The sequence below is a fragment of the Boleophthalmus pectinirostris genome, unplaced genomic scaffold, assembly GCF_026225935.1.
Source record: "Boleophthalmus pectinirostris isolate CB_2022bp ecotype Guang Dong unplaced genomic scaffold, ASM2622593v1 HiC_scaffold_13, whole genome shotgun sequence".
In the NCBI taxonomy this organism is placed as follows: Eukaryota; Metazoa; Chordata; class Actinopteri; order Gobiiformes; family Gobiidae; genus Boleophthalmus; species Boleophthalmus pectinirostris.
The window spans coordinates 25,348,329-25,374,604 of NW_026571036.1; the positions used below are offsets into that span (position 1 = coordinate 25,348,329).

The 26,276-nt window shown below is 37.9% G+C and overlaps 1 protein-coding gene across 1 annotated transcript in view; it reads right to left on the reverse strand.

Annotated features, from left to right (window-relative positions):
- Positions 1-17,930, reverse strand: part of LOC129407647 (hormonally up-regulated neu tumor-associated kinase homolog A) — a 29,631-nt gene extending 11,701 nt beyond the window's left edge. The window contains 7 exon segments of the mRNA XM_055149285.1: positions 772-904; positions 2,294-2,421; positions 3,481-3,619; positions 5,103-5,158; positions 9,762-9,931; positions 12,168-12,290; positions 17,670-17,930. Of these exon segments, the coding sequence (XP_055005260.1) occupies positions 772-904; positions 2,294-2,421; positions 3,481-3,619; positions 5,103-5,158; positions 9,762-9,931; positions 12,168-12,290; positions 17,670-17,930 (1,010 nt within the window).
- Between the last annotated feature and the right edge of the window lie 8,346 nt (positions 17,931-26,276).

The window sequence follows — 26,276 nt, forward strand, 5'->3', positions numbered from 1 at the left end:
TTGTGTTACACTGTTCCTGTGTAGTGTGTGGAGGTTGTAGTTGTGTTACACTGTTCTTGTGTAGTGTGTGGAGGTTGTAATTGTGTTACACTGTTCTTGTGTAGTGTGTGGAGGTTGTAGTTGTGTTACACTGTTCTTGTGTAGTGTGTGGAGGTTGTAGTTGTGTTCCACTGTTCTTGTGTAGTGTGTGGAGGTTGTAGTTGTGTTACACTGTTCATGTGTAGTGTGTGGAGGTTGTAGTTGTGTTACACTGTTCTTGTGTAGTGTGTGGAGGTTGTAGTTGTGTTACACTGTTCATGTGTAGTGTGTGAAGGCTGTAGTTGTGTTACACTGTTCTTGTGTAGTGTGTGGAGGTTGTAGTTGTGTTCCACTGTTCTTGTGTAGTGTGTGGAGGTTGTAGTTGTGTTACACTGTTCTTGTGTAGTGTGTGGAGGTTGTAGTTGTGTTACACTGTTCATGTGTAGTGTGTGAAGGCTGTAGTTCTGTTACACTGTTCTTGTGTAATGTGTGGAGGTTGTAGTTGTGTTACACTGTTCATGTGTAGTGTGTGAAGGCTGTAGTTCTGTTACACTGTTCTTGTGTAGTGTGTGGAGGCTGTAGTTGTGTTACACTGTTCTTGTGTAGTGTTTGGAGGTTGTAGTTGTGTTACACTGTTCTTGTGTAGTGTGTGGAGGTTGTAGTTGTGTTACACTGTTCTTGTGTAGTGTGTGGAGGTTGTAGTTGTGTTACACTGTTCTTGTGTAGTGTGTGGAGGTTGTAGTTGTGTTGTACCTGTTCTTGTACACTGTGTGTAGACTCTTCTTGCTGTAGCCCTCGTTGATCCATCTTTCGTCCAGAGCAGCTCGGACACTCGGCCGTTTGACTGGATCAGGCTCCAACAGGGAGAGAACGAAGGACACTGCACCTGCACAACAACACAGGCAGATAATAATCTATTTCAATGTCCTATATTACACCAAGCTGACTCTTGTGAGCTTTAAGACATGTTAGAATGCTGTTACCTCCTAAAAAACAGCCCTGGAGTTGTGTTTTTAAGTGATTATAAATATATCACTTCTTTTACCAGAGATTAGTCATAGTTTGGTGGTTTGATTGTTAATTCTGTAAAAATCGGTGCTGGTTCTTAGTCTTATGTAAATCTTTACATCAGTGATCTCTTACTGGGTTTAGTCTCTTCATTAATGATGCATAAGATGTCCAATGTTAAGTGAGGTTATCACAGCCTCTTGATTCCTACATCTTAGTTCTTATGTCTAGTTTCTTGGTAGTTTGCAGTTTGTAATTCTAGCTGTTATCCCGTGTGAAAGAAAACTCTGACCTTGTGCTCCTCATACAAGTCTATTGTTTATTTTACCAATTGGTGACCCAGCGCTTGGATGAGACAAATTTTTATCTTATATGTACTGTATGTATCATCCCTGTGTCTTATGCATTGCAATCTGTATGTTTTGTTCAACTTTTCAGTTCTTTTTATTTATTGATGTTTGCAGTCTAGAAATTCCACAACATTAGTCCTTTATGTAGTTTTTTCTCCTTTTTCATGTGCAAGCAGCCATGTTTTTTTGAGGTTATCAGAGCATGCGTCTCTCTGATTGGTTAATGTGCCTGTCAATCACCCCCCCTGAACTCAGGGAGAAGGACACAGCTCCAGATCCACTCGTCTGTGTAAAGTTTTGTCAAAGTGTGTGTTCTGGCTTCTTGAAATCACTTTTTTGTGTAATTATTCAAATGCTGGTCATGTATTGTGCTATTCCCACCTGTAAAACTATAAATGTTTTATACATCCTGTAGAGAGCATCACGTCTCATGAAAATTAGATATTGTGTCCAAAAGAGGGCACTTATGTTGACTTTCTCCTCTGTCTGTGTGATCCGATGGTGACAGTGTAAGTGTCTCTGAGCCCAACCTGAGACACATGAGCCCTGAGTGTGTGTGTGTGTGTGTCTGTGTGTGTATCTGTTTGTTTGGGCTTGACTGGTGCCAGACAGTGAGCTGTTCACTTGAAAACTACATCATCATGACATCACCAGGTGGAACAGAACATTTTGAGCTTTGGAGATGTAATCAGACTAATAAAAATTGTGAATTACACATGTGCTCCAGGTACATTTTTGAGGAAGTAACAATATTATAAGCTCACAAGAGTTCATTTTAATGTGTAATACAAGACCTTTATGCAAAAATGTTGGCTTGTACTTGTTATACTCATGTACCATTAGTATCACATAGTGGTCAATGAAATCTACAGTACAATGAGACAGGTAGAGTATACACAGTACATATGTGTGCAGACCTTTGCTTATGTCAGGGGGGATGCTGCTGATTTCTCCGTTCACCATTTTCTGATGCAGGTGTTTGATGTTGAAGGGCTCCACAGTGAAGGGCAGAGTCCCCGTCAACATCGCAAATGTACTCACCCCTCTGAAAACACACAGAGAAAGGATGGAGTTACATTACCAGGCAAAAACTCAGACTCATATATACAAACAGAGGACATCAGATATATGGAATAAATTTATGGAATTATTTAGCAAAGGTTATCAAATATATTTTATTACCAAATCCTTAAATTAGCCATACATTTTTCTTTTCTAAATAATTCTATATATCTTGTTTCATATATTTTATACCATCTGTATGTATATAGTTGGTAGTTTTCATATTCTAGATTGTGATGATTTGTGACCATGTGTCATATTCTCAGATGGAGGCAAGACCCAGTTTTCCCCATTGATTATATCCAAAAGGTAAATTCACAAATGTTGAACCTGGTGTTGACTAAACCCAAGAACTCACTATATCACAACATCATTTTGCATTTTAACAATATACATTTTAGCTGCTCCTCATCTGTATTCATTACTATTGTACTACAGAATGCTGTGATGTCATCTGAAACACAGCAATAATGCAGAAAGTAGTAAAAAAAATAAATAATAAAAAAGATTAAATGAGAGTGTGTGTCCAAATCTGACTGGCCCTGTATGTTTAAACAACTCTATGAAATATTTTTCGACAAAGCAAAGGGAGACTAATTTGAAGATATGAATATAAAATATTCAAGATAACTTTTTTCTTTGCTACATAATTCCATGGGTGAAAGTTTTCACAATGTTGCATGTGACAGGAACACCCCAGTCCATAATTATGGACAGAATTCTGCTCTATTTCAATAGCACCAAAGTGAAGAAATGATGTGGTGTGAGCCTGACTCTCACATGCTCAGTGTATTCATAATATTCATAATATATTGTAAGAGGAGTAACGCCCATCCTAATGTTTCAATTCAAATGCAATCTATAATATTATTTTAAATCATTAGAAAACCTTCCAAATAAACAAGTAAATGCATGTTATCAATTTATAAAAAACTTCAATTATCAGTCTATCTGTTATCTGTTTTCTTGTATGTATGTTTAGAATCATATGCAGTAAAAACACTATATTTCTCTTTAAGTCGAGCGTGTGTGTGTCACTTACACAGACCACACGTCGACCTTGGGCCCGTACTTCCTGTGTGCGAGCAGCTCTGGGGCGGCGTACGCTGGACTCCCACACTGAGTACTGAGCAGCTCCAGAGACAACGACTCAGGCTTCACCGTGTTACTGAGACCAAAGTCTGTCCCATGACAAAGAGACGGAGGGAATACACAAAAGAAATAAAGAGAGACTTGAGTTAAAACCAGATAACAGATATTTAGACTTATTCACATGTCACCTGTGGGTGTGTTTTTAACTTACTATGAACCATTATGTGTTCTTTATGAAGATTGATTTCAAAATCACAATATGTTGCACCTTTTTTCAAAACCAGTCAAAAGTTTGGACTCATTCAATGTTTTTTCTGTGTACTACTTTCTACATTATATATACATACACTACTGTTCAAAAGTTTGGGGTCACTTAGGAATTTCCTTATTTTTGAAAGAAAAGCACTGTTTTTTTCAATGAATATAACTTTAAACTAATCTGAAATACACTCTATACATTGCTAATGTGGTAAATGACTATTCTAGCTGCAAATGTCTGTTTTTTTATGCAATATCTACATAGGTGTATAGAGGTCCATTTCCAGCAACTGTCACTCCAGTGTTTTAATGGTACAGTGTGTTTGCTCATTGTGTCAGAAGGCTAATGGATGATTAGAAAACCCTTGTGAAATCATGTTAGAACAGGTGAAAACAGTTGAGCTGGTTAGAGAAGCTATAAAACTGACCTTTCTTTGAGCAGGTTGCGTATCTGGAGCATCACATTTGTGGGGTCAATTAAACGCTCAAAATGGCCAGAAAAAGAGAACTTTCATGTGAAACTCGACAGTCTATTCTTGGTCTTAGAAATGAAGGCTATTCCATGCGAGAAATTGCCAAGAAACTGAAGATTTCCTACAACGGTGTGTACTACTCCCTTCAGAGAACAGCACAAAAAGGCTCAAAGCAGAGTAGAAAGAGAAGTGGGCAGCTTGACCGTATGGACGCAAGAATTGCCCATCCAGCCAGTCCAACTTGTGGGAGGGGATTCTTGAAGCGTGGGGTGAAATTTCTCCAGATTACCTCAACAAATGAACAGCTAGAATGTCAAAGGTCTGCAATGCTGTAATTGCTGGAAATTGAGGATTCTTCGACGAAAGGAAAGTTTGAAGGAAAAAAAATATTATTTCAAATACAAATAATTATTTCTAACCTTGTCAATGTCTTGACTATATTTTCTATTCATTTTACAACTCATGGTGGTAAATAAAAGTGTGACTTTTCATGGAAAACACAAAATTGTCTGGGTGACCCCAAACTTTTGAATGGTAGTGTATTCCATATATAATTATAATTACAATTCCATAGATTAGTAGATTATTACTTCATATATTTGATGTCTTCTGTATGTTTATTAAATGCAGAAAGTATAGAACCATATCTAAAAAAAACAAACTAACACTGAATGTGACCAATCTAAACATTTGACTGGTCATGTAGATTTATATATTACATTTTTATATGTCTAAATAAACTGCCATTGGATTAAGAAAAATGAATTACCAAGTGTCTATTTGTAATGAAATGCAGACTAGACAAAAACTGCATTAATTATAATGTGGAGTTTTTTCATACCTACTATCTTGATATTGTTGTGTTCATCCAGGAGGAAGTTTTCAATCTTCAAATCCCTAAAAAAATGTACATGAGTCACAATTATGTAACAAAAAAAAAAAGACTTCTTCAGGACTTCTCGGGTGTTTTTGTGGAGATCTCCCTCAAATGTTTCAGCTTTACTCCATCTGCATATCTTCATCATTTTATTGCCCTCTTGTCCATCTTGCATCTATTCAGTTAAATGTATTTTATTACTGTGTCTGACCTTGAAACATAAATATTTTTGCTTTTGTCATCGCCTCTCCATAGATCTGACTTACTGTGGAACATTCCAGACAAAGCAATAATAACTGCATCTCCAAAAGAAAATTTACACCTTTAAATTTTTTTGTGTAATGTGTTTTTGAATTTTCACATACACTTTTACTTATTATTAAAGATCTTATATCACGCAAAATTGATTGTTGTTCCCTCCTCAAAAACAAACCTGGACATTCTAACATTCTAACATGAACAATTTATCCACAACTATCAAGAGAAGAAAGACGGAAGATTAAAGGAGAACGGCATATTAGTGATACACTGGATAAAATTAACTTCTTAACTCAAACTGATTCTACAATTAAATTACAATTAGTCTGAATTAAGAATTTAAGAAGTTGCCGATACGATACAGTTTTCAATACAGTGAACTTACGCTTTGATGCAGTTCGATACGATATAATTAAAATTGATTCAATATGGTTCAGTAAAAAATCATGGCTAAATCATGTCTGTGATACTAAAAGTCTTTGTTAAACCACTTCTTGTGCAAAGTTCATATGAAACACAAACATTTAAATCATCAAAACAGTGAAAATGTCAAATGTGTCGCATAAACGAGTTCCCTTCCTCTAAACGAGCAACAAAATTGTAGCTGTAACAAAATAATTTAGTAAAATATACCAAAAAAATACTCCCGGTGATACATCGTCGACACAGAATCCCAAGATATTGATATTGTATAAGCACATTAAACGATACGATATGTCGATATTTCAATATTTTTTGCACACCCCTAGTACGGAAACCGAGAGGGGTCACAACAAATGCAAACACCGCAACAAATACAAACGTGACAACACAACAAAAAGCCACAACAAACCAAAAAAAAAACAACGGAAATGACCGCGGGACTTTATTTTAATGCAAACACCGCAACAAATACAAACACCACAACACAAACGCAAAAGCCGCAATACATTAAAAAGCCACAACACATTAAAAAGCCACAACACATCAAAAAGCCACAACGGAAGTGACGGCGGGACTCTATTTTCCGACGGACCGATCAACTGGCAAGTGAAGAAGAACTACAACGGTGAAAAGTAAAGGAACGGAGAAGTTGGAAATGTAAGTAAAAGTAATTTATTGTTTTATCATTATTCGTTTCACCTTGTAGTTCTTCTTCACTTGCCGCTTGATCGGTCCGTCGGAAAATAGAGTCCCGCGGTCACTTCCGTTGTGGCTGTGGCTTTTTAAAGTGTTGTGGCATTTGTATTTGTTGCGACGTTTGCATTAAAATAGAGTCCCGCGGTCATTTCCTTTGTGGCTTTTTTTGGTGTGTTGTGGCTTTTTGTTGCGTTGTCGCATTTGTATTTGTTGCGGCGTTTGCGTTTGTTGTGACCCCTCTTGGCTTCTGTACCTAGACACTAGGCGCTGCATAGGCCTAAAAGGCGACAGGTGAAATTCTTCATGTTAGAATGTTTTTTCTTTGTGGAGCTTGTTGGTTGAAGATTTGGTGATGCAGCAGATTTATGAAGCTGCTGGAGAATACGACACACATTTACAGAGAAAAACATTAACCAGAAGTGACATTTGCCGTACAGCGGGACACTTCCAGCTGTTGTGAAAAAATTCTATTACTAGTATTAAGCTCAAATTGCTCTGTTCCACATTTTTTTCAAATTAACAGCTACATTGTACCTTAATTTCAGTAGAGATTGGCAATTCCAGGGCTGAAATGATCCAAAACAATTCTAGTGAAGGTGTGTGAAGTTTAAAAACACAGTGAAGCACCTCATGTACTTCCTGAACTTCCTGTTTTCTGTTTGAGAGAAGAACTCAGCCTAAATGTGCAGAGTTTGTGTGTTAAACATGACCGATACAAACACAACTCCAGCTCTGTTTATGAGGAGGAAACGACATTAGAACATAAATCAGAAATAGTGTCATACGGGCCCTTTAACTTCTTGCAGTACATTTCCGAGGGAGTGAATTACTGGCCCCAAAGTCTCAAAACCTTCATTTGTGTTGGTCAGAAGTCAAGTTTTAGAAAGACATCTTATTTGCAAAAGCTCGGCGTGGAGCTGGTTTATTTTGGCCTGTCAGTTCCTCTTAAATTTATATTAAACCCAACCGAAAATCTCCGTTAATCTCATTCACCTGGAAAAGTCCCCGAGTCGCCCAAAAGCCACCCACAATCCGCACTAAAACCTATAAGACTATCAAACTAAATGAAAATCTGTGGTTATGAAGAACAGAGATCTCCCTATAAACTCGCCACATGTTTTTTAGTACTCTTTTTTTAATCTGGAAATGCTCGCAGACCGTCAAAAAAACAGTTCGGAGCGCAGACAATTTCATACAAGAATAAAATTGTAAAAATGTGGGTGGCGGGAAGTGAAGAATTTCCATGTATTTGGCGTTTAATCTGAACTTTGGGAGCCATTTCATGAGGGACTTCATTAGAGAGGAAGTGCATGATGTCGTGATGATGTGTGAACCATGGCGCCGTCGCGGAAAGATGACCTCATCGCCTGTTAAGCGCATTTCCACCTTAAGAGAAGCCAAAGTATTAAACAAAGCACCTCCACATACTAAAATGCCATTATAAAAACACTCAAACTCCCACAATGCACCGTGGCACATGCGGCGTTTGGCTCTGGCTCGGTCCACGGGGGCTGATAATGCCCCAGAAACTGCCCCGAGTCTCACTGTGGATGTTATTCTGTTCTGCAAAAGCAACATGTGGATTTCAAAGTGCACTGTGTCACTTTTTGGTCGGGGGCCCGTCACCTGCTCGATTCCATGTGTATGTCATCACTCTGTCTAGAATGTTCCACAGTGTGACACTAAACACCTTACATTTATTCAATTACAGGTGGTTTTATAGCTCAAAAATCCTTGAAAAATAGACATTCTGACTGTGAGCGGGGTCGCCTCTCCACAGATCTGACCTGTAACTTGGTCTGGTTTGGTCTTCATGAAGATTGAAAGGTTTAATGCCATACTGTGGAACATTCCAGACAAACAGGAGCGACTGGCAATCTGTGCGCACTAACAGCAGAGGGAGCTAGTAGAGCTGGTATCATTTAAGAAGTTGCAGATATGATACATACCTCCATACATAGGCCACGATACGATACGGTTTTCAATACAGTGAACTTAAGATTTGATACGATTCGATATGATATAATTAAAACTGATCCAATATGGTTCAGTAAAAAATAAAGTCTAAATCATGTCTGTGATACTAAAGTCTTTGTTAAACCACTTCTTTTGCAAAGTTAAAATGAAACACAAACATTTTAATCATCAAAACAGTGAAAATGTCAAATGTGTCGCATCAACGAGTTTCCTTCTGCTGAACAAAAAACAAAACTGTAGCTGGTACTAAATAATTTAATAAAATATACCAAAAAATACTCTTGGTGATATATTGTCGATACAGAATCCCAAGATATCGATACTGTATCAGCACAAACGATACAACATATCGATATTTCAATATTTTTACACTCTCCTAGGCTCTAGGTGCTGCATAGGCCTAAAAGGCGACAAAGAAGAGTGGGTCAAGAATTTGCAGAAATAGATAAAAAAAAAAACAACATAAAACATAAAAACACAAAATAGAGTTTTCCCAGGAAATATATAAATGGGTCAGTGACATGATGTTTAGAGTTAATGCTGTATTAGTGTAAATTGTGAAATTCTTCAAAACTTTAAGAAAACAAACTAACAAAATTAATGGCGATTTATTTTATGTAAAATGTAATTAAATAAAAAATATATGTCTGTTGCACCAAATGACATTTTTTAAGACATCCTGAGCTTTAAATGCAGACTTTTTTTTTTTTTTTCCAAAGTTTTTTTTTCAAAGGGCATAAATGAAATATTAAAATATACACTTAAATATACCAAAAAATCTACCAGTGATGTGCCACCTCCAGAAAGTTGCTTTGATTTTATATATATATTTTAAATTATCTTATTGTTATCTTATATAATCTTATATTTATATAAAATACCTGGATTTGTATTATATACAAAATACCTGGAGTTGTGTTTTGTTTGATTCACACAGTTGAGAGTTCTTTAAGTTCTTGGGTTCTTTTTAAAGACCATACAGTAAAGTGTATTTACCTTAGAAAGAACCCAAGAAGTTAAAGTATATAAGAAGACAAAATGAACATCTTTGGCTTAGTTGAGAGTTCTTCTCTCAAACAGAAAACACTCTGTTCCAACTTATCAAAGTTTTATCAAGGGGCATATACCTAATGATAAAATACACACTTAAATATACCAGAAAATCAACACATTTTGCTTTTTTGATTTGATTGATTTGATTGCTTTTTGATAATTTGAAAACTGCACAATGTCACAAACCCAAACACAGTGTAGTGTTTGCACTCTCACCTGTGCACGATGCCATGTCTGTGCAGGTGCTCCACGGCAGAGAGGATCTGTCTGGTGTAGCGTCGGACTTCCCTCTCCTCCAGGCGCTTCCTCTCACAGATCCGGTCCATCAGGTCTCCTCCTGCACACAGCTCCATGGCCATGTAGTAACTGTTCTCTGTCTCCAGGGTCTACAGCGACAAGAGGACAGAGTTAGCTCAGACCAACAGAGATAATACAAATATCTGCTGTGTAAATATCTTAAACTGTGTAACATTTATGATAGAGGGTCCACCACCTGCTTGACCTCATGTAGATGTTATTGTTGTTTCCTGGAATATTCTACAATACGACATTTCATTTAACTATCTCCATGGAGACACGCAGGCCACATCAGCTCACCGTAAAGGCCAATTTACACTCCAGTGTCAAATCGTCTACATCACGATGCGTCTGCGTCGACTGACGTGCACCTCTGAAATTTTCTAACTATGGGTTAAAACGACACAGACCACAGGGGAAGCGACACAGATATTAAGTGATGTGATTGGTCGTCTCTACCACCGTTCTACATACATTTCCTGTACTCGGCTTTCTTTTCTTTCAGTATACATTGAGTAATAATGTGTTTAATGCAGCTTTGCGCACATTTGTTTATGTTTTATAGAAGCAAAACTTAAAACCGCATGACTAATTTGCATAAACTAGGCTCAAAAAACAGCTCTCTCTTTGTGCCGTGATGTGGTTCAGCTTCTGTCGGACTAAAGGACATGAGTCAGTGGAACATGAGTGTTCTTTCTGTGACAGAGGGGTGTTCTGCTGATGGTGAGTCTGTTTTGTGTTTCTGTCATGTTGGAGATGGTTCATTTTAAACTTTTCAGAGATTATACGTCTACAGGTTGTACACACAGACCATATATATGAATGGACATATATTCTAACCCCCTAGCGTTTCGGTGGAGAATTACTTCTCGTTGTATGGACCTCGACACAGACCCATAAATCAAAAATGATAGTGACAAGGAGATGGTGGCAGTGTGCTTTGAGTCGATGCAGAACTATACTATACACCCTTAATAATGCATGTCTTTGTGGTAGTTTTGAGAAGTAATAAAAACCCATAATTTAATAAATACAAAATATATTTGTTTAATGCCATGCCATGGAACATCCCAGGCAAAGCATAAACAAAGCAGATGGGGGACCCTCCACCAGAAAAGTTACACAGTGCACGTTTAACTTATGATAAGTTAAAGGTATCACAAAGGCATCCACAATTTTATTTAGCTTGACTTATGCTACTACTACTACTAGCAGAAGCAGTAGTATAGAGTATAGTAGTATATAGATGCTGGTTGTTATTTGACTTTAAGCCACAGGATATATATTAAAAAACCAGTGTATTTTTAGGGTTCTTTCACACCGACAGCAGTTGGTGCACCAAATGTTCCATTTGAGCCAGAAGCTCTTAGTTCAGTTCGTTTTTGTTGGTGTGAAAGCTTCAGTCGCACTCGGATCCACAGTAAATCAAATGGACTGAGACCACCTCTTTTTTGATTCCACACCAAATGCCAAACTCTGGTGTGGTCCCTCTGGTGAGAACCTCAACTCAGGTCCAAACCAGAGACAGTAGGTCCAAACCAACTATTCCAAATGCATCATGGGAGGACAGGCCCGGACTCCTGAATTAAGAGGCCGGAGGTCAGCTTTCACGCTGTCCATACTCCTCGAGCGACTCCGTGGGAAGGCCACTGGGCGAGACAGAGCGTCTTGGCCTCACTTTCGAGAGGTGTGGTGTGCAGGACAGCCTTGACGTCCCTGAGCCATGTGCAGTCAAACCTGCTGTGTGCAGGAGCCTTGGATATACAACAATCTGACCAGTTTTGTTTGGTCTGCAGATGTGAAAGAACCACACTGGAGTCTTTGATACACAGTAACAATTTTATTGCCTGGACCAAATAATCAAACTAGTGGTGTGAATCCCCACCAAGTAACCTTTTAGCCAAACAAATGATCTTAAATTAAATGATTTGTTTTTCATTTTAGATGTATTTATTGCACTGGAAAACTTTAGAAAAATGTGCATCCTGACTGTTTGCCTGTTTCCATGATAATTGTTTCATGGCTTTTATATTCTACATTATGGCACACAACACATCTATGTCCATGAAAATATTTCCAAAGTATGGCTTTACCTTTTTATTTCCATGGAATCATACAAGTGATGTGCCACCTCCAGAAAGCTGCTTTGATTTTCTATTTTTATTATCTTATCTTACATGATCTTATATTTATATTTAGTGTTGGTAGTGTGTCTGAAAGAAAACTAACCACCCACAAAATACCTGGAGTAAATTTCTTCACGAGGACAATAAAGTTTTCTTTTTCTTTCTTTCCTTTTCTTACCATTTTCTTTCTTTCTCTCACCTCAAACAGGACTACGATGTGTGGGTGTCGGATCATCTGGTGAATACGAGGTTCTCTCTTCATGTTCTTCAGCACGTATGAGTCCTGACGAGCCTTCTTCTTGTCTATCACCTTAATGGCCACCTGAAAAAAAAAAAGGATCTAATATTATAACTATGGCAAAAGCTGCAAACCAGGCCTGATTTAGTCAGTTCAATCTGCTGAAAACAAAAAACAAACAAACAAAAAACCAAAAAAACTGTAGTATTTTCTATTATAAAAATTCATACTCGTACAACTAGGATAAATGTGTGTTTTTCTTTCTTTTACTTTGTAGTCATAAAACTACAAATCAGTTTGTAGCTGTTCTCCTCTTCTTGACATCAGAAGTCTAGAGTCGGAGGTGTTAGGGCTTACAGGGAGCCCACAGATTACCAGGGGGGACCTTGCCTTGTCGTGACTCTATTATCCAGTATACTCCAAACTGTGAAACAAATTACTGCTGATGATACTGTTAAAAAATAAATAAATAAGTAAAAGGGATGTAACAATAACCGAAATAATGTGATATCGTATCGTCAAAAGTCACAATAATATCGTGGACTGTCACAATATATCGAATCACAAGTTTCTTTGCTTAAATGCAGGTTTCAATGTAGTAACAGCTTATAAACACCAGGAACTACATGTCCCATGATTCATTTCAGTGCAAACAACATGAAGGAATATGTTTTTACTTGAATTCTTGGGATTATGATGGAAATAATTCACACCAAAATCTCGATCAGGGTATTTTAAAAGCAAAAAAAATGTCCTATCTACAATTACATGAGCCTCTCCAAAGTATCACAATAAATATCGTAACATGCGATGTATACCGTGATAATATTGTCCCGAGAGATTTGGATATCGTTACATCTCTAGTATTAATACACTGGTTTACATAATAAACTTCTGTGCCTTCATTATCATTATTATTAGTTTGTACGACCACAGTATGACATTTATTTTATTATATGTAAATATCTGTAAAGTTCCGTGATTAATGTCCATAAGAAACCACATCATTTTTGAAACTATGTCATGAACAGGGCTGGGTTAATATAAGTTTTTTATTCTTCCTGCTCCTTTTTGAGAAATGTGCTTTTCTGTTGTTTATAATGTATATGTAGGATTAGGGGTGTAATATCTGAAATATCGTGATATTATATCGTCAAAGGTCTCACAATAATATCATGGATCATCACAATATATCGAATTACAAGTCTCTTCACTTAAATTAGAAATTAGTTATGGTGCAGTAATATCTAAAAAAAAAAAAACACACACACACAGAGGGAACTACAAAGACCATGATCCTTTGCTTTGGTTCCGTGCAAACTATATGATGAAATAACTTTTATACGCACTTTTAAATCTTAATTTGGTTCTTTGGATTAAGTCTTGTCAAGACTTCCAAAAGGAAAAAGTTGCATATTCACAGTTTTGTCACCCTCCACAAAATATGGCAATAAATATCGTACCGTGAGGTGTGTATCATGAAAATATCGCACATCATTAAAGTGTAGGATTATTGTTTCTCTTGGCACAAACTCACAAAATTCCTCACGCTCAATGTTACTTTTCAGTATTGTGCATTTTCCCTCTGAGGCACAACAGTAGCTACAGCTGCCCTGAGACAGACTGACAGAAATGAGACTGCCAATCTGTGCCATCAGCCCCTCCGACCATCACCAATGCCCAGTCCTGTTTAGCTTCTGAAATCTGATTTGGAAAAGGAGAGGAGAGCACAGGAGGAGTTGTGCCAATCCCAAATCTGGTACATCTGTGTGTCTTGTAGCTATGCCAAATAAGGATTTATACATTTCACTAGAGTCACAGAACAATAAATATAAACAAAAAACCCTTCCCAAAAAGTTACGTAGTGGACCTTTAAAGCTGAAATAGTGCTCTGTGCTCGTGGAAACAGCAGTGAGGACTAACAGGGGTCAACGGGGCCAAACATCTCCCACAGGTGAGTTTGGCTGTTACCGTGACGACAGAGTTAGGTACATACGATACAATGAGGTCATGGACGCAGTGACCCTTCAATGACAGGAAGTTAAACATACATCTGCACACGGACACACGCCACTGAAGCAAGAAAACTCCACAGAAACACACACACGATAAAGAACATGAATGTATACATATGTCGCCTACAGAGGAAACAACTGTGTACAAGAGATAAAACTCACATCATAAACACACTGTATGCTGCTGTCTCCATGGAGATGTCACTGCTTTGTCTGAAATGCTTCATAGTATTTTTCCATCGGGCTTTTATTCATTACAGGTGTTTCTGTTGCTCAAAACAATACAGTAATTCCTGTGTGTGAATAGAGGCGACTCTCCACAGATCTGACCTGTCATGTAGCGTTGTGCTGTAACCTGCTCATCTCCCTTGTGATAGAAAAGTTTAATTTATAGGTGAGTTTCAGCTGACGTCATTGTTATTAAAAGCCCGCGTTGCATGTTGGGAAATATTTTGGTCGGAGGCAAGAAACATGATAGCGGTCAAACACAGTGCGTAACCTCGCGTATTTATCCCCGATAATGGTAAATTCCTGCTGCATTATCGGATGCACAAATAGAAGCACGGAAAAAGGAAAATGTCTTTTTCGTATTCTGAGTGAAAAGAACAGCTAACGGCGAATTAAATGGCTTTCAAACATCTGCAGAGCAAACGTAGAAGATCCTAACAAACCGTGGACTCCAACAAGTTCAACAACACATCGAGACTGTTGGAGGCTTTCATCTTTTCTGCTGTGAATGGCCCAGGAGTTTCCACCAAGTCATTGTGGATATCGCCGAAGTGAATATTTGTCCAGGTAGTTGGCGATTCCGACCAGAGATTTGGTTTGGTCCACCTTTTGTCGGGGTTGAAAAGGGTGATTTGGCGTCCATCGATGCTTATGACCAATTTCTGGTCAAATGGTCTATGGTCCTCTGCCATTAGAATGGATAAATAACCAGGAGCAATACCCTTAACGTGATTTCTTTCTCGTGCTTTTGTCAACAATGAATCTCGCCTATACTGTGGAACATTCTAGACAAAGCAATAACATCTCCATGGAGACTAGCATAAGAAATGTTATACAATGCACCTTTAACTTGTCAAGTAAGATCCAGATTTAGAGAAATATAAAATTTAGAAGAGTGTAAAATCCCTGAGAAGTCCAGGTAGAATCCCTGGCAAAGGAGAAATTCAATTTGTCAAAAGTGAAGAGCAGCTTAGATGAGCTGAGAAACGTTTCAACCTAAATAAACATTTGTCCAGTTGACAAATTGAATTTCTCCTTTGCCACTGTTTAGAAAAGTTTTATCCAGTGTTAATATTATTTAACACAATGCTATATGTGTGTTGGACTAACCTGCTTTAATTTAAATTCCATATAGATATAATTTGGAAACGTAAGTTAAAGATTGTCATGGCGTTCAGTTTATTTGTGACATTACTGGGTGTTCTGTAAGTCTGTCTTTTATAACAATATTGTACATTTTTTTTGTACATTTTATTACTGTTACTATAACTCAAAGATGCACTGTTAAACTTTTAGTTTGGGGCTCCATCATCTTTTTGTTTCTAAGGATACATCATTGTTTCGCTTGGCATGTTCCACAGTGTGACATTAAACAGATCTCCCTTATATTTATTTAAAAATATGTAGAAAAACAGACATTGTGACGGTGAGCGGGGTTGCCTCTCCACAGATCCGACCTGTAACTTGGTCTGGTTTGGTCTCCATGAAGACAGAACGGTTTAATGTCATACTGTGAAACATTCCAGACAAAGCAATAACCAGAAAAGTTACACAATGCACCTTTAAATGTAGCAAAGCAACCTAAGTCAAACATGTTACTTTTTTTTTTTTTACATTTTATCTAGCCTATTTTCATTAATATTTTACTACTACTACTACTACTACTACTACTACTACTACTAATACGACTACTGCTACTACTACTACTTTTATTTTACTTGTAGACATAAGAAACATATATTTTTTTAAATCTTTTGACAAAAAGTTTTTGCGATGTTTGACTACTTTAATTATTTTAAATCAGTTATAATTTAATGTAAGCTCACTTTAAACAGTTTTATTCCATTAATGACATTTAAAAGTGCTTGTGGTGGATATTTTATGATACTAGTCTCTTGATAACATCTCCCTTCTCAAATAAGTGCCTTTAAAGCTATCATTACTTGAGCTCACACTCCACACGCACAAGCATAACATTATATTACGTTCAAACTGGATGTGTTATTATTATTAAATGTTACTAGGGGTGGAACATTAACTAAAATATCATGATACTGTATCATCAAAAATCTCTGAAAAATATCGTGGACCATCACAATATATCAAATCACAAATTTCTTTGCTTAAATTAATAGTAATGGTGCAGCAACAACAACAAAAAAACAGAGAGAACTACATAGACCATGATGCTTTGGTCAATTTTGGTGCAAACTACATGAAGAAATAACAGTTCTAAGCACTTAGTTCTTTGAATTAAGTCTTGTCAAGGCATTTTAAGAGGAAAAAGTAGCATGTTCACAATTTTGTTCGCCTCCACAAAATATTGCAATAAATATGGTACTGTAAAATGTATATTGTGAAAATATCGTACCGTGAGATTTGAATATCATGACTTCCATATATGTTACATTAGTTACACTATTTTCTGATCTATGTTATAATTTTGATGTTTCCTCATCAGAAAAAAAACCCAAAATAAAACAATACAAAAAAACCCCCAAAAAAACTAAAAAACAAAAACAAAAACTGGAGTTGTTTCATTCACACATGTTTAAGACAAATTCTGTGTGTGAATTCTTCTGAGAAACTGAAAACACCACCTTGTGATTGATCTTTTCAGAGTTCCACTATGTTTTTAAACTTCATACAGCTTCACTAGAATCATTTGGATCATTTCAGCCCTGGAACGTAGCTGTTCACTTGAAAACTACCGCTAGATGACATCAAGATGACAAGATGACAAGGAACAGAACATTTTGAACTTTGGAGATGTAAACAGACTCCATAATAAAGAATTACTCAAACAAAACAAAACACAACTTCAGGTCTGTTTTTGATGAGGAGACATCATTATAACACACTCTAGTTTAATTAAAATAACTTAAATTAAGATCATTTGACTTTATTTGAGTAGATTCAACTTGACAAGTCAAATGATCTACTAATGGAATAAATGTTATTTTTTTTAATTCAGGCAACATTTGATTGTGTTTCTTATTTTAAGTGCAAAAATATGTTGTTTTTCTTATTTTAAGAGTAGCAAGATGTATTTTCATATTTTAAGTACAAAAAGTCTCATTCCACAGGCAGATCATTTTAGTTTTTAAGTGAAATTTACTGAAATCATGATGAAACTTTCAAATTCAAGTTGTTTAAATTTATTTTTTTTGCAGTGCATGAATTAAAGCTCACAAGATCATTATCTCCTCCTCCTCCTGACCTTTTCTCCAGTCCCGATGTGGAGCCCCTCCATCACTTTGGCGAAGGACCCTTTGTTGATCATCTTCCCCACCAGGTAGGAGCCCACGCGCTTCGAATGGGGAAAACTCCTCAGCACCTCCCTGGAGACTTTGACCAGAGGCAGGGCCGCACGCTGCTCCTGTCCCCCCAAGCCTCCGCCGCCCCCTCCGTCTGCCCCCTCTCCTCCCTCCGCCACCATGTCCTCGGCAGCGGCGGGGGGCTTCACTGGAACAGCCGGCATTGCTCAGAGAAAACAGTCCGGTCCATTTCTAGTCCACAGGTCCAAACCAAGCTGGGTAACACGCTCATGACAGCTCTCCTCCAAAAGCCTTTCCAAAATGTTTCGATCTTCAACTTCTGTTATTCAAAATTACTTTTTTGTAGTTCAACTTGGATGACAAAAACTACAGAGAAGTGTCCATGTGTAGTTGTAGTTTGCGTCTGGTCCCGGAGAGTCCCTGTGTCCTGTGTGTGGCCAGCCTCCTCTTCTTCTTCTTCCTCGTCTTCTTCTTCTTCACGGGTTTGGTTGCTTCCGTGTTTGTCTGTGCCGGTGAGTGGATGATTAACCGTGGACTTCACAGGTCAGCTTACACACACACGTACACACACACACACACATACACTCACAGGCGCACACACTGGCTCTGTCTCCGCAAACAGAACATGGCTCACTGTTACACTCTTGAAAACTCTCATGGGACAGAGAGAGGGGACACCGTACATTAACTACACTGTAATTAGCCTTAATAAAGCATCAACAGACTTAACTATGAAGAAATTGTTTATTAAGAATGATTCAGGCTCAGTAAGTACTAGTTAATAAACAGAAATCGAATTCCTAGGCCTGTCACGATAACAAATTTCAAAAAGTGATAAATGGCTTATAGCGATATAATGCAATACACAATAATTTTGGAACTACTTGCCACTGACACAATAAAAATACAAACAAATAATAATACATCAGACTTATGTTCTCTCAAAGGTGCTTTACAAACTAATTGGAAGCATGATTGTAGAAAACAGAGGGGAATCATGGGGGGATGCTAAATTGAGCAGGTGAGTTTTTGTTTTTAGTAGTGGTTTGAAGTGCTGCAGTGCGTCCCAGTTCCTGATGGATTGTGGGAGAGAGTTCCAGAAGGAGGGGGGCGGCGGTAACAATCAATCAGCCCCTCAGTAATAATGCAAGATAATCCCCGTAATCCATTTTTAAATAGACAGTATCATTAAAAGGTCTGAGGTGTAGCAAATAAATAACTGAATGAACCAATAATTGGCCATAGAAGTGACTTACTTAAACTTTTACAGCAAAATTGGTTAGGGTTAGGGTTAGGCTTAAATGTCTACTTTTAAAAAGAAATTCCATCCATCCATTTTCTTCCACTTATCAAGGGGGCAGCAGTGTAAGCAGGGACTCCCACTTCACTTCCAGGCCCCCGAGGCAATCCCAGCCCAGAGACATAGTCCCTCCAGTGTGTCCTGGGTCTTCCTTGGGGCCTCTTGCTGGTGGGACATGAACACCTCTCGAGGGAGGCGCTCACGAGGCGTCAGAACAAATGCCCTCCCCTCAGCTGCACCTCTTGAGGTGGAGGAGCAGCGGCTCTACTCCAAGCTCCTCCTGTGTGACTGAGCTCCTCACCCTATCTCTAAGGGAGCGCCCAGTCACCCTGCGGAGGAAACTCATTTCAGCCGCTTGTATCCTTGATCTTGTTCTTTCGGTCATTACCCAGAGCTCATGACCAGAGGTGAGGGGAGGAACATAGATTGATGGTAAATTGAGAGCTCAGCTCCCTCTTCACCACAACGGTCTGATACAGCGACCGTATCACTGCTCAATGACAAAGAAATTGTTCACACGATAGTGAACCCCAGCATATACAATATAACGATAAGTCGTTATGGTAATTATATAGTGACAGGCATACTAATTCCTAACCATTTTAAACACTAATAACAATGCTTTCCACTTGTTATGTACTTTAAAAACTTGTCAAATCCCCTCAAACTACACACCACACTATAATTATTCTCTGTTCACTCCATACTATTGTAGCCTCAGGTGACCTGGGAAATACTGACAGAAATGAAGCTGCCAATCTGCAACCACCACCAACATATTCACCCACACAACACTTTTATACTAGGAAATGCAGCTAAAGTGTCTTGCCTAAGAACACAATGACAGAACCCAGTATATGAATTAGTAAGAATAAAATTACGTTTAAATAGATTATTATCCTTCAGACAGTGGCTATAGCACAAAAACTTAAATGAATATGAGTTATTGGTGAACTTGATAAAGCCTGATACTACACCTAAACACTACACTTGATATAGTACATTTATACTACGCACTACATTTATACAGTAGTGAAATACCTCCAGTGGTTTTCTGTTGTGATGATGGACACGTTAAAACTTTGTAAAACAACAGTTACTCACATCTGAAACAAACCACAATATTTTTTTCTTTGCTTATAGGAAACTGTAGGAAGAGCAGAGTCCAGCTCACACTGCTCCGTCCTCCTGCAGGTGAACACACTCACAGAAACACACTCGCCTTAAGCTAATGACAACAAAACATCGCTCAGGTTTCCAAACACACTTTCAAATTACAAGGCCCCGTCCGTCACTCTGATATGTGGACCGTTTACTCCTCACTCACTCTTCAATAATTCACTCAGATCTGTATGACCTTGTGTATTCAATGTATGTGTCTGTGTGTATAGTTGTGTTCTGAGTTTGTGTGTAGGTGTGTGTTTGTGTGTATGTGTGCTCGTGTATAGTTGTGTACTTGTGTATAGGTGTGTGCTCATGTGTAGGTGGGTGCACGTGTGTAGCTGTGTGCTTGTGTGTAGGTGTGTGTTCGTGTGTATGTGTGCTTGTGTATAGGTGTGCGCTCATGTGTAGGTGTGTGCACGTGTGTAGTGTGTGCTTGTGTGTAGGTGTGTGTTCGTGTGTATGTGTGCTTGTGTATAGGTGTGCGCTCATGTGTAGGTGTGTGCACGTGTGTAGGTGTGTGCGCGTGTGTTGGTATGCGCTTGTGTGTAAGTGTGTGCTCGTGCATAGGTGTTTGTTCGTGTATAGGTGTGTGCTCGTGTGTAGGTGTGTGCTCGTGTCAGTGTGTGCTTGTGTATAGGTGTGTGTTTGTGTATAGGTCTGTACTCGTGTATAGGTGTGTGCTCATGTATGTGTACTTGTGTATAGGTGTGTGCTTGTGTGTAAGTGTGTGCTTGTGTATAGTTGTGCACTTGTATGTAGGCATGTGCTTGTGTATAGTTGTGTCTTCGTGTATAGTTGTGTCTTCGTGTATAGTTGTGTCTTCGTGTATAGTTGTGTCTTCGTGTATAGTTGTGTGTTAGTTGTGTCTTATAGTTGTGTCTTCGTCTTCGTGTATAGTTGTGTCTTCGTGTATAGTTGTGTCTTTGTGTATAGTTGTGTCTTCGTGTATAGTTGTGTCTTCGTGTATAGTTGTGTCTTCGTGTATAGTTGTGTCTTCGTGTATAGTTGTGTCTTCATGTATAGTTGTGTCTTCGTGTATAGTTGTGTCTTCATGTATAGTTGTGTCTTCGTGTATAGTTGTGTCTTCGTGTATAGTTGTGTCTTCGTGTATAGTTGTGTCTTCGTGTATAGTTGTGTCTATAGTTGTGTCTTCGTGTATAGTTGTGTCTTCGTGTATAGTTGTGTCTTCGTGTATAGTTGTGTCTTCGTGTATAGTTGTGTCTTTGTGTATAGTTGTGTCTTCGTGTATAGTTGTGTCTTCGTGTATAGTTGTGTCTTTCGTGTATAGTTGTGTCTTCGTGTATAGTTGTGTCTTCGTGTATAGTTGTGTCTTCGTGTATAGTTGTTGTGTCTTCGTGTATAGTTTGTGTGTCTTCGTGTATAGTTGTGTCTTCGTGTATAGTAGTGTGTGTCTTCGTGTATAGTATAGTTTGTGTCTTCGTGTATAGTTGTGTCTTCGTGTATAGTTGTGTCTTCGTGTATAGTTGTGCTTGTGTATAGTTGTGTCTTCGTGTATAGTTGTGTCTTCGTGTATAGTTGTGTCTTCGTGTATAGTTGTGTCTTCGTGTATAGTTGTGTCTTCGTGTATAGTTGTGTCTTCGTGTATAGTTGTGTCTTCGTGTATAGTTGTGTCTTCATGTATAGTTGTGTCTTCGTGTGTTAGTTGTGTCTTCATGTTATAGTGTGTCTTCATGTAATAGTTGTGTCTTCGTGTATAGTTGTGTGTCTTCGTGTATAGTTGTGTCTTCGTGTATAGTTGTGTGTGTTAGTGTGTGTATAGTTGTGTCTTGTGTATAGTTTGTGTCTTCGTGTATAGTTGTGTCTTCGTGTGTATGTGTAGTTGTGTCTTCATGTATAGTTGTGTCTTAGTTGTTTGTGTATAGTTGTGTCTTCGTGTGTATAGTTGTGTCTTCGTGTATAGTTGTGTCTTCGTGTATAGTTGTGTGTCTTCGTGTATAGTTGTGTCTTCTGTATAGTAGTTGTGTCTTCGTGTGTATAGTTGTGTCTTCGTGTATAGTTGTGTCTTCGTGTATAGTTGTGTCTTCGTGTATAGTTGTGTCTTCGTGTATAGTTGTGTCTTCGTGTATAGTTGTGTCTTCGTGTATAGTTGTGTCTTCGTGTATAGTTGTGTCTTCGTGTATAGTTGTGTCTTCGTGTAGTAGTTGTGTCTTCGTGTATAGTTGTGTCTTCGTGTATAGTTGTGTCTTCGTGTATAGTTGTGTCTTCGTGTATAGTTGTTGTGTCTGTGTGTTGTATGTTGTGTCTTCGTGTATAGTTGTGTCTTCGTGTATAGTGTATAGTTGTGTCTTCGTGTATAGTTGTGTCTTCGTGTATAGTTGTGTCTTCGTGTATAGTTGTGTCTTCGTGTATAGTTGTGTCTTCGTGTATAGTTGTGCTTGTGTATCTTCTTCGTGTATAGTTGTGTCTTCGTGTATAGTTGTGTCTTCGTGTATAGTTGTGTCTTCGTGTATAGTTGTGTCTTCGTGTATAGTTGTGTCTTCGTGTATAGTTGTGTCTTTGTGTATAGTTGTGTCTTGTGTATAGTTGTGTCTTCGTGTCTTCGTGTATAGTTGTGTCTTCGTGTATAGTTGTGTCTTCGTGTATAGTTGTGTCTTCTGTGTGTTATAGTTGTGTGTATAGTCTTCGTGTATAGTTGTGTCTTCGTGTATAGTTGTGTCTTCGTGTATAGTTGTGTCTTGTGTCTTTCTTCGTGTATACTTGTGTATAGTTGTGTCTTCGTGTATAGTTGTGCTTGTGTATAGTTGTGTCTTCGTGTATAGTTGTGTCTTCGTGTGTATAGTTGTGTCTTCGTGTATAGTTGTGTCTTCGTGTATAGTTGTGTCTTCGTGTATAGTTGTGTCTTCGTGTATAGTTGTGTCTTGTGTATAGTTGTGTCTTCGTGTATAGTTGTGTCTTCGTGTATAGTTGTGCTTGTGTATAGTTGTGTCTTCGTGTATAGTTGTGTCTTCGTGTATAGTTGTGTCTTTGTGTATAGTTGTGTCTTCGTGTATAGTTGTGTCTTTGTGTATAGTTGTGTCTTCGTGTATAGTTGTGTCTTCGTGTATAGCTGTGTCCTCGTGTTTGGGTCAGATTGCAGTGGTCTTGTCGTCACTCTGCTGATGATATCCTCTTTGTGTGAAACTCGAGTCTCACACAATGTTTTAGTTTAGCCACGGCAGCATCAGAGTGAAGCTCGTGTACAGTTTCCTCCTACTGTTCGCTTTTAGGATTACATGTGAACCAAACCACCAGAAAAGTTACACAATGTGGCTTTAAGTATATAGTGTGTGTGTACATTTGTGTATGTGTGTGTGTGTGGGTGAGTGTCTATTTAAAACTCAGCGCTGAAATCAGAAGGTGACGAAGAATAAATATAAAATTTCAATATTTACGTACACATTTTAGGTATCTGTACTTAACTTACAACACTGTACTTAACTGTTCTTAACTTAAGTATATTTTACAGTTGATACTTTTTACTTTTACTTCACTACTACTTTTGCTTGAAAACGTGTATCTGTACTTTCTACTCCACTACATTTTAGATCTGGACTGAAAAGTAAAAAGCATTTTGAAATGTGTGAAACTGTTTTAGCCCATTTAATTTGTGTTTCTGTCTCAGCTTTGAGCAAACAAAAATACACAAAAACAGACAGAAAAATTAAGAAAGCAATAGATCCACTTAAAATCCGCTAAATTCTTTCTATAAATTCTACATTTCATCCTGTAATTTTTCTAAAAAGCTCTGCAAAATACTTTTACTCTTGAGTCTTTAAGTATATTTTGAAACAAGCACTTTAATACTTTTACTTGAGTAGATCATTGAGTAGCTCAAGTATCATATTTAGTGCTGTCATGCGATAAAAAAAATTGAGAGATTAATTAATTATGATCTGTAATTAATTAATCTAATTAATCTCATTTTAATCTCACCTAAAAATTGCTGAGAAAAGCCTTCAAGTTGAGGTATTTTCATTTAAATTCATTATTACATTATTGTGGCAGATCAAAAGACTGATATAGATTTAAAAAAGTGACTTTATAAAGTCATTTATTGTTTAACAAATCTCTCCAAATTGGTTGTTGAGCCCAAGTCTCCATGAATAAGAAACTGTTTGCTGTAAAGTAGCAAAGACGAGGAAATCTGAACATAATAACTTTTGTCTACTTAAAGACAATAAAAAGTCCAGTCTTTCCTTAACCATATTAAAAATATTATTGATAGAGAAATGTTTTATATATGAGATCACTGGTTTTAGTCCTTGTTTTAGTCCTGGTTTAGACCTGCTTTAGTCCTAGTTTAGTCCTGGTGTTAGTTCTGGTTTAGTCCTGGTTTAGACCTGGTTTAGACCTGGTTTAGACCTGGTTTTAGTTCTGGTTTAGTCCTGGACTGGATTAGTCCTGGTTTTAGTCTTGGTGTTAGTTCTGGTTTAGAGGTGCACAGGAGGAAGCGCAGTTTACGCAGCGTAGCGAGAAAACACGATCCACACGCGGCTCACGGGAGCACGTCGGTGTCCGCGCATTAACTACGGAAGGAAACGTGGTCCGCGCGTTCTGAGGTTAATGACGATGATGAAGGTGTTTGTGTTGTTGTGTGTGTTTGTGTTTGTGTGTGTTTGTGTGCATGTCCCCTCATGTGGCAGGTCACTATAGGACAGTAGTGCAGACATCATGAGCCTATGCAGGTTGTTTTCACCAGTGACATTTAAGTTGTAGGCGATATTATATTTGTTATTTTCTTTTATATTTCACGTCGGGAGAATAATTTCCAAGACACAAATGTGTTTTTACCTGTGCACTGCTGCTCTGTTCTACTGGCTCTTCGACCTCGTCCATTGTGCGACTGACACCGCCAACGTGAACATGACGTTTACATCGCTCTTACTGCGCACGTTTTGTGCGGGTTTCCGGCAATGAGTGAATTACCGAAATAAAAAAAATGTATAAATGTGTTTTTTGTGTGTGTGTGTTGTTGTCCCAACAACACATAAAAACAGGTTTTATAATAAAGCAACTCACATACAGAAACACTAAAGTTAGAGATTAAAAATGAGATTAACGCGATTAAAAAACATAACGCGCTAAATATGACTGTAATTAATTAATCGCAATTAACGCGATAATTTGACACCCCTAATCATATTATCATGTGATACTTTTACTTTTTTGCCCGTGTATCTGTAACAAAATTGTGTATTTCATCCTCCACTGTACAAATTATGAGTAACTGTATTCAGTTACAGTTACTGTTTCAGTGAGTGGTAATTGGATTACAGTTACTTTGTTGAAATAAATGGATTACACGGGGGTATTTTCCTGTTTTCACATTTTGGGCTATATCCTCCCCCTTTTTTTCTGTAATTCCATTCATTGCCGGACACTAAACCAGGTCTAAACCAGGACTCAACCAGGATTAAACTAGGACTAAACTAGGACTAAACCAGGTCTAAACTAGGACTAAACCAGGACTAAAGTAGGACTAAACCAGGACTAAACCAGGAGTAAACCAAGACTAAAACCAGGTCTAAACCAAGGCTAAACCAGGTCTAAACCAGGTCTAAACCAGGTCTAAAACCAGGTCTAAACCAGGTCTAAAACAGGATTTAACAGGACTAAACGATGCTGCACGGACTGTGTCTCCTCCTCTTCTATCAATAATATTTTTTAATACGGTTAAGGAAAGTCTGGGCTTTTTATTTTCTTTTAGCCGACAAAAATTCTTATGCGAAAATATCCTCGTCTTTGCTTCTCTACAGCAAATCAAGTAATCCAAAGTATTCACATTATGTTACTCACTTTAAGTAATTTAATGGATTACGTTACAAACTACATTTTGGGGTATGTAATCTGTAATCTGTAGGGGAATACATTTTAAAAGTCACCTTCCCAACACTGTCTGTATATACGTGTATAAGCTGAAGCAGACACTGAGGTCCGTCTGGCAGTGTGTGTCTTTGTAGCGTGGGCCATGGCGCCTCTAAACTTCACGTAATCACAATCAAAACAGACTGTAAAACATTTTCTCTTCACGGCCAGACCAGACGCCAAGATATTTTTATAGAAGCAATCAGCAACTTTGCACAAT